The sequence below is a fragment of the Neopsephotus bourkii genome, unplaced genomic scaffold (genome assembly GCF_033783945.1).
Source record: "Neopsephotus bourkii isolate Nb327-2 ecotype Australia unplaced genomic scaffold, CSIRO-AGI_Nbou_v1 NB_1394, whole genome shotgun sequence".
Lineage (NCBI taxonomy): Eukaryota > Metazoa > Chordata > Aves > Psittaciformes > Psittacidae > Neopsephotus > Neopsephotus bourkii.
In genome coordinates this window covers 794418-807698 of record NW_026901872.1, presented here as the reverse complement: position 1 = coordinate 807698, position 13281 = coordinate 794418, and the positions used below count along the sequence as shown (strand labels likewise).

Genomic DNA, 13281 nt, shown 5'->3' with positions numbered 1-13281 from the left:
CCAGTGCAGTGCTGCATGGGTAATATAATAATAGCTGTCACTTGGATCCAGCTTGAATGAATAACCCAATACTCCTCTATTTCAACTTTCAGGTAATATCTTCTCTAGCTACCATATGTGCCTGGTTCTCTGTGTTTAATGTTCTAGAAGTGCATTCAAATAAGATTTATACTAGCTTTTTTAAGCAATCTTAAACTTCAGGTTTGAAACTGGAGACTAACTAAAAAATAGAGACACCTGTGGAGCATGAGATATTTCTTTCTCCAGTGACAGGGAAGGACAGAGAGGAGCATAGCTGGTTAGGTAGGACTGGAGGTCAAATTTGAACATTGAAAAGTAGTTGAGGTGAATACAGACCATAGAGTTAAGACAGAGGACATGCTGCATTTTTCAAAATGTTCTTCCTCCATCTCTCCCCTCCTGTGTAGTTGGAATTCAGATTGGCTTCCATACAATAGCTTCTGTAATAATTTTTAGTCATCAAGCAAAATTAATTTCCAGCCTTCACTTATGGGTGAAGTGTATAGTAAACTGAAATTCCTTTGAAAGCCAGACCTTCCACCACTGTAAAATTAATCTAAGACAAGAATTAAGTGAAATGTCTCTAATCTTACGGTAGGAGGGAAGGTAACTAAATAAATAGTATTTAAAAAAAATTATCTTTTGTAATTACATCTCATGTATAAGATAGGAATAATGGAAAAAATATAGTAGTAGAAACACAATAGGAAGAGGACCATGTTGATCCAAAACCTACTGAAATCTCTAGAAGTCCTTCTTGTTGTTTGTGCATTGACCTTATGTTAGTTCCTTAAGGTGTTTCACCTACTAATTGTAAGCTTTTTGGAGTGAATGTCAGATAACTTTTGGAGGAGTCTTCTGCTTTATATTTGAGGTTAGAAATATAGTAAGATGAGAATTCAGTATTTATTGGTTCCCACATGACTGAAAATAGAATGAGTTCATGCTCTTGATTTGGCTGACAGCAATCAATACAAACTGTTTAGAACTCTGAAGCTCGATTTCCCATAGTCAGAGATTTTGCTTGAGGAGGACTTTGCAAAGCCTCCCTAGATGCCATGCAGTGGTTCTGGCACACAATAGAACTGTATGTGGTATTCTTGCTGTTATTCAAGTGTCGAGAAGATCAGATCTGTGCTGGAAACCTGAATGCAGAGTAGTTTTGTTCATCAAGAGTGTGAAAAGATGTGGATCCATTACCTGCTTTGGGAATGGTTGTGGTTTGTTGACATAAAGATCAACTTCGTGTAGTGGTATTAAGAGTCATTTACACATCCTACGGTATTGTATTGGCAAAATACCCCCACACTAACAGGCTATTTGATCTTTAAGTATTTTGAAGAATTAAGTGGATGTGTCAAGTGGACTGCTGTGGGGAAACAGGTATCTTTGAGCTGCAAGACAGATGCCCAAGAAAAGTATCATAGAATAGTTAGGGTTGCGAAGGACCTTAAGATCATCTAGTTCCAACACCCCTGCCATGGGCAGGGACAACTCACACTAGACCATGTCACCCGAGACTCTTGTCCACCTTGGCCTTGAACACTGCCAGGGATGGAGCATTCGTAACTTCCTTGGCCAACCCATTCTAGTGCCTCACCACCCCCACAGTGAAGAACTTCTTCCTTATATCTAACCCAAACTTCGCCTGTTTAGGTTTGAACAGGTAATTATCAGGAGTCTTAGTTCAGGAGTAATCTGACAGAGAAATGTCCAAAAATGAAATTACTAGTTTTTACTGTGTCTCAGAAATGTCACTGCACCTACATGTCTTGTACAAAAGTAAAGGAAGCCCCTCTAGGAATAGGGAACATGAAACTGCTTCTCCCTCCCCTTGGATGCTGAGGCAAATTCTATGTCTAAGGGAAGCACCAGGGAACAGAGCTGTGTGGCTGGGGAAGGGGAGGACCGGTAACAAGAGTCCCATACCCGGTAAGTGCACCAGCTGGATTAGTAGCTTGAAAGCCTGCTCCTGAATAATAGATAACCATGTCTGAAGAAGTACCAGGCCAGAGTTCCCTAAGTCAGTTTTACCACCAGATGCTTTTTAGGATTAAGTGCTCACTGAAGTGCACAGGTCATGATCATGGGCCCATATTAGAAGCAATCCCCCACCTCAGCATGCATTATTAACCTTATATATGAAACTAGGTTTCTCTCTCCATTGATCCCAAATGTCTGCTAGTGAGAGTGGTGAGTTAGAAGGCTCAGTACACCCCAGGGGACATGCCCGAGAAGGGTTGTAGAGATACACCTCCCCACGTCCTTCCTGTAAAGTGGTTTGCAGAGTCTTTCAAAATACCAAGTCTGGTAACTACTGTCTGTCTCAAAGTGGAAGAAATTTTTGCCTCCTCCCCTGGTTAAGGAACTTTAATTAGCATTTTTGTTGACTATCTAGATTATGGGCCTGGATTTAGACTTTAAACTTTGTTTCTTTACAGCAAACCCTAAAATTAGTATTGTAACAGCACGTTTTATACAGAAATAGGAAATATTAACTGTGTATATTCTGGTCAGCACTCTACAGCTGTATATAACCTTTGCACAGGGTCAACAGTAAAATACAAAGCATACAAACAACCCTACACATCCCTTTGCAGTTAAAGGCACCTCTCTGAGAGGTGATGACAATATGGCAGTGTTAATTCAGACAACACAGATTCAGGTCTTACTGGTTTGATAATACCACAGAACTGTGGTGGTAGTAATCCAGCACAGTAGCTGTCGAGCTGCTGATCAGCAACACTTTACTGTGTGAGAGCTGCATCCTAAGCAAGCATCTCTGATGAGGATGCTGCAAGTGTTGAATTATGGAGGCTGTGGAGGTGAGTCCTGCAGCTTCATACTCCTTGCTGCTGCTTGTTGGCAGACATTCCCTTAACTGTTTCAGAACTAGAGAGAATGTCATACTTGTCTGTAGAGCAAATGTCCACTGGTTTGAAAGGGTGTCAGTTATAAGGACTTGGGGGTGCTGGTTGATGAGAAAATGAACATCAGCCATCAGTGTGCGCTTGCAGCCCAGAAAGCCAACCGTATCCTGGGCTGCATCAAAAGGAGTGTGACCAGCAGGTCGAAGGAGGTGATCCTGCCCCTTTATTCTGCTCTCGTGAGACCTCACTTGGAGTACTGTGTACAGTTCTGGTGTCCTCAACATAAAAAGGACATGGATCTGTTGGAACAAGTCCAGAGGAGGGCCACGAGAATGATCAGGGGACTGGAGCACCTCCTGTATGAGGACAGGCTGAGAAAGTTGGGGCTGTTCAGCCTGGAGAAGAGAAGGCTGTGTGGAGACCTCATAGCAGCCTTCCAGTATCTGAAGGGGGCCTACAGGGATGCTGGGGATGGACTCTTCATTAGGGACTGTAGTGGTAGGACAAGGTGTAATGGGTTAAAACTTAAACAGGGGAAGTTTAGATTGGATATAATGAGGAAATTCTTTCCTGTTAGGGTAGTGAGGCACTGGAATAGGTTGCCCAAGGAGGTTGTGAATGCTCCATTGCTGGCAGTGTTCAAGGCCAGGTTGGACGAGGCCTTGGGTAATATGGTTTAGAGCAAGGTGTCCCTGCCCATGGCAGGAGGGTTGGAACTAGATGATCTTAAGGTCCTTGCCAACCCTGACTATTCTACGATTCTACGATTCTACGAAAGGTTGACAGGGCTCTGCAAGCAGTAAGCAGTGATGTGCTGAGAGCCAGGCACACTGTTTCTCAGACCTGTGGGATGCTTCAGAGAACCAGCATTTAAAGAAAAGGACAAAAATATGTTTTTCTGTTCAAAACTTAGTTGGTTTTACTATTTGTGGAGCGTTGTGGCAAACGGAGCATTTAAACCGGTGCTGAGTGACTGCAAAATGTGCTTTCTACGGTACTCTGTGGAATTTTGCTGTATCACAGTCAGTGAAATACAGACAAAGCAGTTACCAAAGGTAATGAATTCATGAAGGAAAATAAGGTTGGGATGGGTTTCAGAATGTTTAATGCAATGAGCATGAGTGTTCAGATTTTGCTTATGATGACGTCAGAGAGTGAGTGTCTCTCACAGCGTTACAGTGTGTGCAAGCAATGATAGAACTGTGTTTTATAAAGGAAAATTTAAAGTATGTCACAAATTATGCCAAGCCAGATGTTTTCCCTTTGGATTACAGGCAGTGAGTAAAATGTGATTCACCCTGATCATGATGCTCAAACAATGTTTAAGTCATATATGTATCATGACTTCTGACACAGCTCTGCTTAAATGTAATTCTTTGCCATGATGTAGACTGCAATAGCAATGTCTGCATCAAGACACCTATTTCACATTAGAAGAGTGAAGCCACCACTCCTAAGTATGTCATGGAGCTTTCTGCAAGGTTATTTGGAGAAGAAAAGGCTGCGTGGAGACCTCATAGCAGCCTTCCATATCTGAAGGCGGCCTATAGGGATGCTGGGGAGGGACTCTTCATTAGGGACTGTAGTGGTAGGACAAGGGGTAATGGGTTAAAACTTCAACAGGGGAAGTTTAGATTGGATATAAGGAGGAAATTCTTTCCTGTTAGGGTGGTGAGGCACTGGAATAGATTGCCCAGGGAGGTTGTGAATGCTCCATCCCTGGCAGTGTTCAAGGCCAGGTTGGATGAGGCCTTGGGTGATATGGTTTAGAGTGAGGTGTCCCTGCCTGTGGTAGGGGGGTTGGAACTTTATGATCTTAAGGTCTTTTCCAACCCTAAATGTTCTGTGATTCTATGATTTGAGAACAGATTAGTTACACCCACCAGGTTTGGTGCTGCTAGCAAAGGTATGCTGATAGTGGAAGAGACTTTAGTTTCTTGTCACAGTCTTACCTTTCTTTAGGTAGATGCACCAGTCTCCTCAGAGCTTCTGCAGGGCTCTTGGACACTCTGCTCTGCTGTATGGTATAAACCAATCTCAGTCTCTTGTGGATCTGCTACATTTGGAATAAGATCATAGATGGTTTGGGTTTGGAGGGACCTTAAAGATCATCTCCTTCCAAACCCATTGGCAGGGCAGCTTCCGCTAGACCAGGTTGCTCAAAGCTCCATCCAACCTGGCCTTGAACACTGCCAGTGATGGAGCATCCACAACTTCTCTGACCAACCTGTTCCAGTACCTTACCACTGTGGTTGAGTCTTCCTTTCATCCCTTTACACAGGAATGTAACTCACTTTCTCTTTGGGAGGGACATATGTCCTGTTCTAACTTTGTGTATACTTCCAGGAATCACTGCCTATTCAGATCTCCTTGTGATGATTAGATGATGGCTTTCTAGCTTATTTCAGTCACTACATGCTGTGTGAGCCTAACTAGAGATGTGATAATTTACAGCCAGAATCAGCAGAGACAGGAGGTCTATTCAGTTGGCACAGCAAGGATTGGAGGAAGATTTTTCTTTCGCTTGATGTGCGCTGTCTGCACATTGTAGTGATAGACCTTTACCCTTTGAGTTATATTGTAAGGTCATTATCATTTTCTTCCCTTTTTGTTGATAATTGTTAAAATGCAGTGAAAGTGGTGGTGTTTTGCTCTGCATTGTATGTGTAAGTAAGCAATTAGTGTCAGACATTGAGTTAATCTCACCTGCACTTACACACATTGTGGAGGCCGCTCTTGTTTCTTTTGGAGGCAAAGTGGGCTTCAGCAGCCTCACCTTCCTGCTTCTATTTTCTGCTTCTCCATCTCTCCTTAAATGCCCTGGTACAACTTGACTCCATCTTGATGGTAAAGGGCATTGAAGAACTCCTCATTTTTTGATTTTTTGGGTTTTTTGTTTTGTTTTTTTTTTTAATAAATTAACACAAAGGTCTTTTTAGTACATATTGAAAAATTGATCTAATTGAGCATGAAGTCTGTCAAGGACAGCTGTACTTGGGACATTGTACCAGTGCAGCCAAGAAGGTGGCATGGGCAGGACTGGGGTAAAGCATTAGCCTGTAGGAAGGTAGCAAGGTTCTCCTTTCAGCTGGAGCTGCTGCCAAAAAAGATGTTCAGCCACTTTAATTGGGTACCTACAGCTGTTTCAATAGGATGCATGCAAGCATTGCAGTGCTCTAGTGCTGCAAAAGAGTTGCCTTTTTCAATTGCTTAGAAAAAGGGAGAACTGAATGCAGTCTCTGAGATGTGTTTTTAAGCTCTGTTTATTGTTCTCTGTAATGAATACTGTCAGAGTGAGTTTCGTTTGAATATATGCAAAGATCTGTATCAGAGCCAGTCACACTGTGCTGCTTTGTAGGCAGTGCAGACAAACAGGCATGGCTCATGACCTTTTCAAGTGGAGGTGAGATGAATTCTTCCCCATCCTTTTTCTTAGAGTATACTGTGTCTTGTGGTGACTAGGTCAACCATCAATGTCCAGCATCCAAAATTGCCGTAAATAGATACTGGAAGGGAGTGAGAATATGGGGAAAGAGCATGCATGCCTGCCCTAACACCCTGCTGTTTGTCTTTCCAATTCAGAGACTGACTGAACCAGGTGTTAACTCTGTTTTAGAGGTGATTTATTAACCTTTGGTGGATTCCTCTTCTGTGAATTTGTGCAGTCTTCCTATGTAAATCTCTGCATTCACAGTGTCCTTTGGTAAGCATTCCTTGTTTTGAGAAGCTCCTCATTTTTTATTTGAAGGCTCCTAAAATTAAATGGGGTAACCATTCTCCTTAATAAATGAAATGGTAATAGTTTGGCCGAAGAATCTTGGGCCATATATTTTGTTCCAGGTTACCTTATATAGTAATACATGAGAATGAGTCTTCTGCTCAGAAAAGTATATCTTTCTTCAAGCTAGCTGAAATGTGAGAGCTTGTATGCTCATGGATTCTGCTTAGGAATCCACCAAACGGAATGAAAATGCATCAAACTGGCAGTTTATATAAAATAGCACTTGCTGAGTATAGGAGCTGGGGAGGGAGCAGACATTTGGGTCCTAGGTCATGCCTGGAGCTTAGTACTTCAACATAACATTTGGCCAGTTTCTCAGAAAAGGGAAGCTGGAAAGCCAAGTTTGACTACTGTATCTGCTTAGAAAATTTGCTTTTGCACCTGTGCATGTGGGGAGAGTTGTGCATGCAGAAGGAAAACGAATGCTGCGACAGTTATATTTTTCACAAAGCCTCTGTGCTTGTCCATCTGTTTATGTAAGGATGTACACTGAGTTGTATTTTGGAGACCCCTACTTACTAACTCTTGAAAGAAGTCCCCTTGCACAGTCTACACTGATATTGTTAAGTAACGGAATTACAGAGTCACAGAATGGCTTGGGTTGGAAAGGATCTAGTTCCAACCCATCTGCCATCGGCTGGGACACTTTCTACTAGACCAGGTTGCTCAAAGCGTTATCCAGCCTGGCCTTGAACATTTGCAGGGATGGGGTGTATCTGGCTCATCAGGTAGAGGACCTGTACTTGATTTGTCCCTGTTTATGTCAGTGTAACCCCGCAAAACTAAACAACATGAGAATCTATGCTGATTTTTACCTCATGTCCCAGATTGTTAATATTGCCATTAACTTGAATAGCAATTTTTTTCTTCACTTTCAAAAGCATTCTTATATATATGTTTAGCAATTCTGTACCTTATATAGTTTAAATGAGAAACTGCTTTTAGTAAAGGAATTGCTTTAGACAGGTTACAGCATCCTGTGGTTTTGCAGGGTGCTTCATTCCTTTCGAGCCATGCAATTCTGTAGATGTTTGCTTGTTCAGGCTTTCATATGAGATTTTCCATCAGTTCTTACCAAATGCTGATTATTCACAGGAGTCAGTACGGTGATGTTTATGTAGTTGCTGATATTTTTCTATGTGAGGTATTACTTTTATCTATTTTAGCATTTTTGATATATCCAGGGAAATTATAAAAATAAGGTCTTAATTGTACTTTGATATTTCCATTGGAAAACTAGTGAAAACTCCCTTCTATATTTGATCCTGAACAATAGAACTAATTGTATGCCAGAGAAGTGTCATTACTTTGCTAATGCATGAACACTACGAAGTTTCATTTTAGGCACAGTGGTGAAAGTTCCAGAACTGAGGATATTTTACATTGGTTCATTATATAGAGATATTGGTCTAGAGTTTCTTGGCTTCTTTGTACATCTTGAAAACACATACTGTTTGAAAGAGGAGTTTGAAATCTGCTTTGCCATAAATACTAATTATATTCTTCACGTGGGCTCTTGATTTTGTAGTCGCGGTAGCCGTTGCTTTGTGCTTAGTGGGCCAGTGCACAGTGGTTATTGTAGAGGGTAATGAATGATGTTTATTTGTGCTGTGAGGTTGACCACATCTGGGGTGAGAACATGCTGGCAGCTAATTGGCCTGGCAGATGATCAGGCTGCTACAAAACAGGATCTTGTGTTAGGCAGAAAAATAAAATCACAAGGAACTGTCAGCGCTTGCTCCTTACCGATGGTTTCTAGTGGAAATGACAACCAGTAACTGTGAATATGATATTGAGATCTACTCTATTGCACAAATATCTTTCAGGGAATGCCTCAAATCAATTTGCAGTTTTTAACTCCTTGTAAATAAATCTCATTCCCAACTAATTACTAGTTTATAGAGTGGTGTTCATCTGCATGTGCTCTCGTTTTTGTCCTGGAACACCTGTGTGCCTGACTGCTGAACTGATCATGCTAGTGGATGTAAAGGACAAATAACACTGCCAGGAAGTCTGTGTTGTGTTGCTTGGCATCAAGCAGTTTCCTGGAAGTGGTGCTGATGCTGCTCCTAGGTAAGGTCTCAGACCTTGAGGTTTCTTTAAGCTTGAAGGAACTAGAATCATCTAAAATGAGGAAGTTGCAGTTATTCTTTGATGAGAGGACATCAAAGATCACAATTTGAATCTTTATATCTTACTAATGTGTAGTTTAGCTCCTTCCCACAGAGACTGAGCCTTGCAGATACTTCCCTGGCAAACTGCTTTGTGCCAGTGCTGGGATCAAGTAGCTGCCTTCACTCTGAGCTTAGCAGCACTAGTGGGAAGAACAGGAAAGGCTGCTTCGTAAAACTCCTGGAGTAGCTTTGAGTGGGTCAAAGCAAAAGGGAAAGGTGGAAGGAGCATATTTTGAACTGATTACTCCAAAATGTTGCAAGGATGTGATTGACAGACTGCCGACGAGATTCACTTCCTTGATTTACCGTGCCACTTGGTGCTGTTGTTAGCAAGAGGGAATAGTTCATATGTCCTGCTAAATCATTTTGGTGGCAGTGAGGTTTTAAAATAGAGAGGGCCTGAATGCTATTTGGGTATCTGTGTTTAAAATGACTGTATCAACAGGTCCAAATAACATGGCAGATTTGCGGTATTAACTAAGCGTGTGTCATTGATTTCTAAGTTAGGTAGAGCTCTGTTCCTAGTTCCCTCCCTGTGTCACTGTTAAAGTTTATTTTGTCCTGACAGATGTTACAATCATAAATAACTATGTGATATTATAGTTGTTTTTTCATCTGTACAAACTTTGCTTGTACCTCTTTGGGTTCTCTGAAAATTTACATTTTTAAAATTTTGCCTTTTCCTTCTAATTAAACTTACTTCATTTAATTTCTGAAAAGCATGTGGATATTGTTTATTTTGCCTTTTGAATACATGTTACAAAATAAGCAAACCAAAGGGTGGTTGTATTCAAATTTTACTGGATGAGCTAAGAAAATGTAAATTAAATAAGCCTTTAGCTTTTTTTGCCTGCTCTGAGCTCTTTCTGATGTTACTGAGCAGACCAGATTTCTTGCAAGTTTAATTGTAAACAGTATGTAGGAAAAGAGGTGCCCTGTTCTATTATTTGGTTAATCCTCAAAAACAAAACCAAAAAACAAAACCCAAAGAGTGGAGAGTAAAAAGAAGCAACAGACTTCATACTTATGTGATCAGGAATCGATACTGTAAAAAGAAGAGAGAAAATATGGTAACGTAAACCTGGCTATGGAATTAGAGTTGTTCTTAGCACTTGATGGTTAAGTGTCTTTTACTGCTCTGTCTCTGAACTCCCATAACTGATAATTTAACTGCTAATTCAATTGTGTGATAATGGATTGCCGTGAACAATTCCTTGAAGAGCACTGCAAATTTAATGTGTTTCTCTATTAACTGTAGTGAGTTTTACTTCCTCTGTTACTTTGTGTGTTTGCACCCAGTGATGTATGTGATGAATATACACCAAAATGGTGTATACATAGAAAATAGCAAACAAGACGCTTGCTAGAAAACTTTTGGAGCACACTTAAATATAGGAGGCTGTGCTGATCCTTTATTTTGCTGCTGAACTGTGACCATTATTTTCCGTTTACTGTAAGTAAAAAATGTCTCATAAACAGATTAACATGAGATGATTTTTCTCTCTCTGACAGCACTGTTTTCTTCATAATGGAACATCTTGTTTTTTTCCCCCCTCCTCCCTCATATCTGTAACAGCTAGCCGATGGCGGAACCTCTTCTCTACACCTGTCTCCTTGGCTTTTCCCTATAGTCCCGTTGCAAGACTCACCCCATATACCAATGGCTTTAACAGTCCCAGCTTCTCTAAAACCTCCAGTAAAGCAATACTAACACCTGAACGAACAGGTAATGCTTATCTTTTTATTGATTTATAGTGCTTACAAAATTGCTTGATTTAATCTAATCTTCCTGGCATGTAACAGCAATGAACTGTTTCGATTATTGTATATAGACTCTCACCTCAGAGGGAGGTGTTTTTAAAAAACCCTAAAATGTGACAATTAACTAGTAGTGTAGGTTATCCTCTGTGTTACGCAGCATGTCATAGGAATGTGGTGCTACTAAACAGAGCCTATTTCTCAGTGATGATCTATCTGACAGTATAGTTGTGACTGTGTCAGGTTAAACAGTCTCCAGCTTTGCCTGCCCTTTACTGCTCATTTCTGCCCCACTGTGCCCCTTCCTTCTGTCTACAGAAACATTTGTACAGCTGTGTAATGAAGTAGCAGGGAGCATTTCCCTACAATAAAAACAGGCAACAGAATCATGGCTGTTTTCAAACTGGTATCGTTTAAGTAATAAATCCAAGATTATTTTATGTTCACCACTGATTTCCAGGGGACATAGGCATGTAGGAAAAATGTAAACTTTCTGTGGACTGTAAATTGCAAAGAGTTGCATTTTTTTCCTTCTTTACAAATATCAGGAGTCAGTTTGTATCTGTGACTAAACTGCAGGGGCAGCGGGGAAAATAATTTTGGCAAGAGGCATTAAAATTTTATTGCTGCAAGGAGCAGGCATGGTCTAAGGAAGTCAGCTTCAATGTCGCACTGATCTGTGCCCACTGTTCTTTTCAATGTGTGAAATCAGTGCAGAAAGACCTGTTTTAAGGGATATGGGCACTGTGGGTGAGATACAGCTCCAGACTGAATGCCTGGTGTAAGTGTATGTATGAGTAAGATGTCTGAACTCCCCTATTCAATGGGATGTAGTTTAGTACCTAAATGAAGGTGTCTCATGCTATTTGAGATACCCTCAGGTACCTTGTCTGGCTTCCCACTGCTGCACCAAATAGGCACAGCTGTTACTACCTCTGCAAAGCGTGGAGGACCATTGTAACTTGCAAATTTAAGAAAAGCAAACACGTTTACTCCTTATAGTCCTTCCAAAGCAAAGTAATCCTCAGCACCTTCATTTCTTTTGCATATACTATTAGAGAACAGCCGAATGTAGGATGAATTTTAGGTGGCTGCTTTCAGCAGTGCTAGAGGATGCAAGCACATCTGTGTTATGAGCACAGCTGATGAGCCATAGCCACAGTGGTTCTTGCCTTGCAGGCAGCTGTGCCCCTTTGGTGGTCCAGAGGTTATTAGAAAGCAACTTACTGTTTTATTGGAAGAAGTTGTCTTTAAAGTTGGACAACAACTAGCTCATGCAACTAGCAAGTAGAATCCAGACCCCTCTCTGAAAGGTAGCTCTCTGGAGGAGGCGGTGCTTTCTCTGATGCTGCATAATGTTTAATTTTAATTGTTGACATTGATTTATCTGATGATTTTAATGAATTAAAAAGCAGAACCAAAAAACAAGCAAACAACCCAGCCTGCAAAACTTAGTTAAATGACTGTGAAATGGAATCTGAATACTGAGTATGACACACACTTGATTTTGAGAACAAAGCAGGGAAAACCAGAGTCCCGTAAGAAATATTCAAATGCAGATGTGTTTAGACTACGCTAAGTAATCTGGGATCAGTCAGAACTGTACTGGGTAAATTATTAATTGCTGGGCTATGTAGTGGTATTTTGGAAAAAAGCAGAGGAATTCATGATCCATTACTACACTTACTATGTCTCACAAGAATCAAAACACTTTTGCTAACTTAGTGGATTGCACTACACTTCTGAAAGTTTTTTATCTGCTATGCAGAAAATATTTTAAGGTACTGTAACATAAAGGGCAGATAGCAGCGAATGAAAGATGGACAGATGCAGTCACAAACTAAAGGATGTGCTTTCTTACATAGGTTACCTTTCTAGGAGTTCGCCTTTGAGCCCACAGTCGTCAATAGACAGTGAGCTGAGCACCTCAGAGCTGGAGGATGATTCCATCTCCATGGGATACAAGCTGCAGGACCTCACCGATGTTCAGATCATGGCTCGTCTACAGGAGGAGAGTAGGTGCCTTTTGTTAATTTTCCAAAACAGTTTAAAGATTTCCCATAACAGTCAAAACTGCTTAAGTCTGGTCTCAGTCAGGTGGATCTTTCTTAAATGGTTTTACCTCTGGAGTGGCAGGTGGAAAAACTCTTCACCTGCATAGACAAGGTATGCACATTGTTGGGTTCAGGTTAATAGTACTGGATCTTCCAACACTTGATGCTTATGTGCTTATGTTTTATGGAATCCCAAGTGGTGTAGCTCCATATCTGTTGAGTACATTTAGATTTAAAAGATTTACAATGTCTTACCACATTAATTAAAATAATTTTATTTCTGGGAAGGGAAGATGCTAAAACATTTTTCTCACACGTTTTATGAGAAAGGTAATAATAAACAGCTCTCGTGGATTTCTTTTCCTCTACTTTGCTTTTCATGTCAGATGAATTTTTAAATTTATTCCCTTTTAAATCCTGAATTGGGGCATTTAAATTTAGCATTTCAGTTTAAGACTAGTTACTATGCACAAAACTGAGCCCAGAAGCTTGTTTGACATAGATTTTAGTTTGGCTTGACAGTAATTTTTGGAAAATGTCTTTATTCATAAATAAAGGGCATTTGACTTAGAAGTCACTCAGACAGTAAGTGCAGTATCTTTCTCACTTCCTATGAATGCTGA

General features: G+C 40.7%; 1 protein-coding gene across 3 annotated transcripts in view; it reads left to right on the top strand.

Moving 5' to 3' along the window:
• Positions 1 to 13281, top strand: part of SLAIN1 (SLAIN motif family member 1) — a 50786-nt gene that overhangs the window by 18789 nt on the left and 18716 nt on the right. For 2 of the 3 annotated variants that reach the window (XM_061367715.1, XM_061367718.1), the window contains exons 3-4: positions 10423 to 10572; positions 12470 to 12619. In XM_061367715.1, the coding sequence (XP_061223699.1) occupies positions 10423 to 10572; positions 12470 to 12619 (300 nt within the window). The remainder of the gene's footprint in view (positions 1 to 10422; positions 10573 to 12469; positions 12620 to 13281) is intronic. The other variant, XM_061367717.1, reaches the window with a different exon arrangement.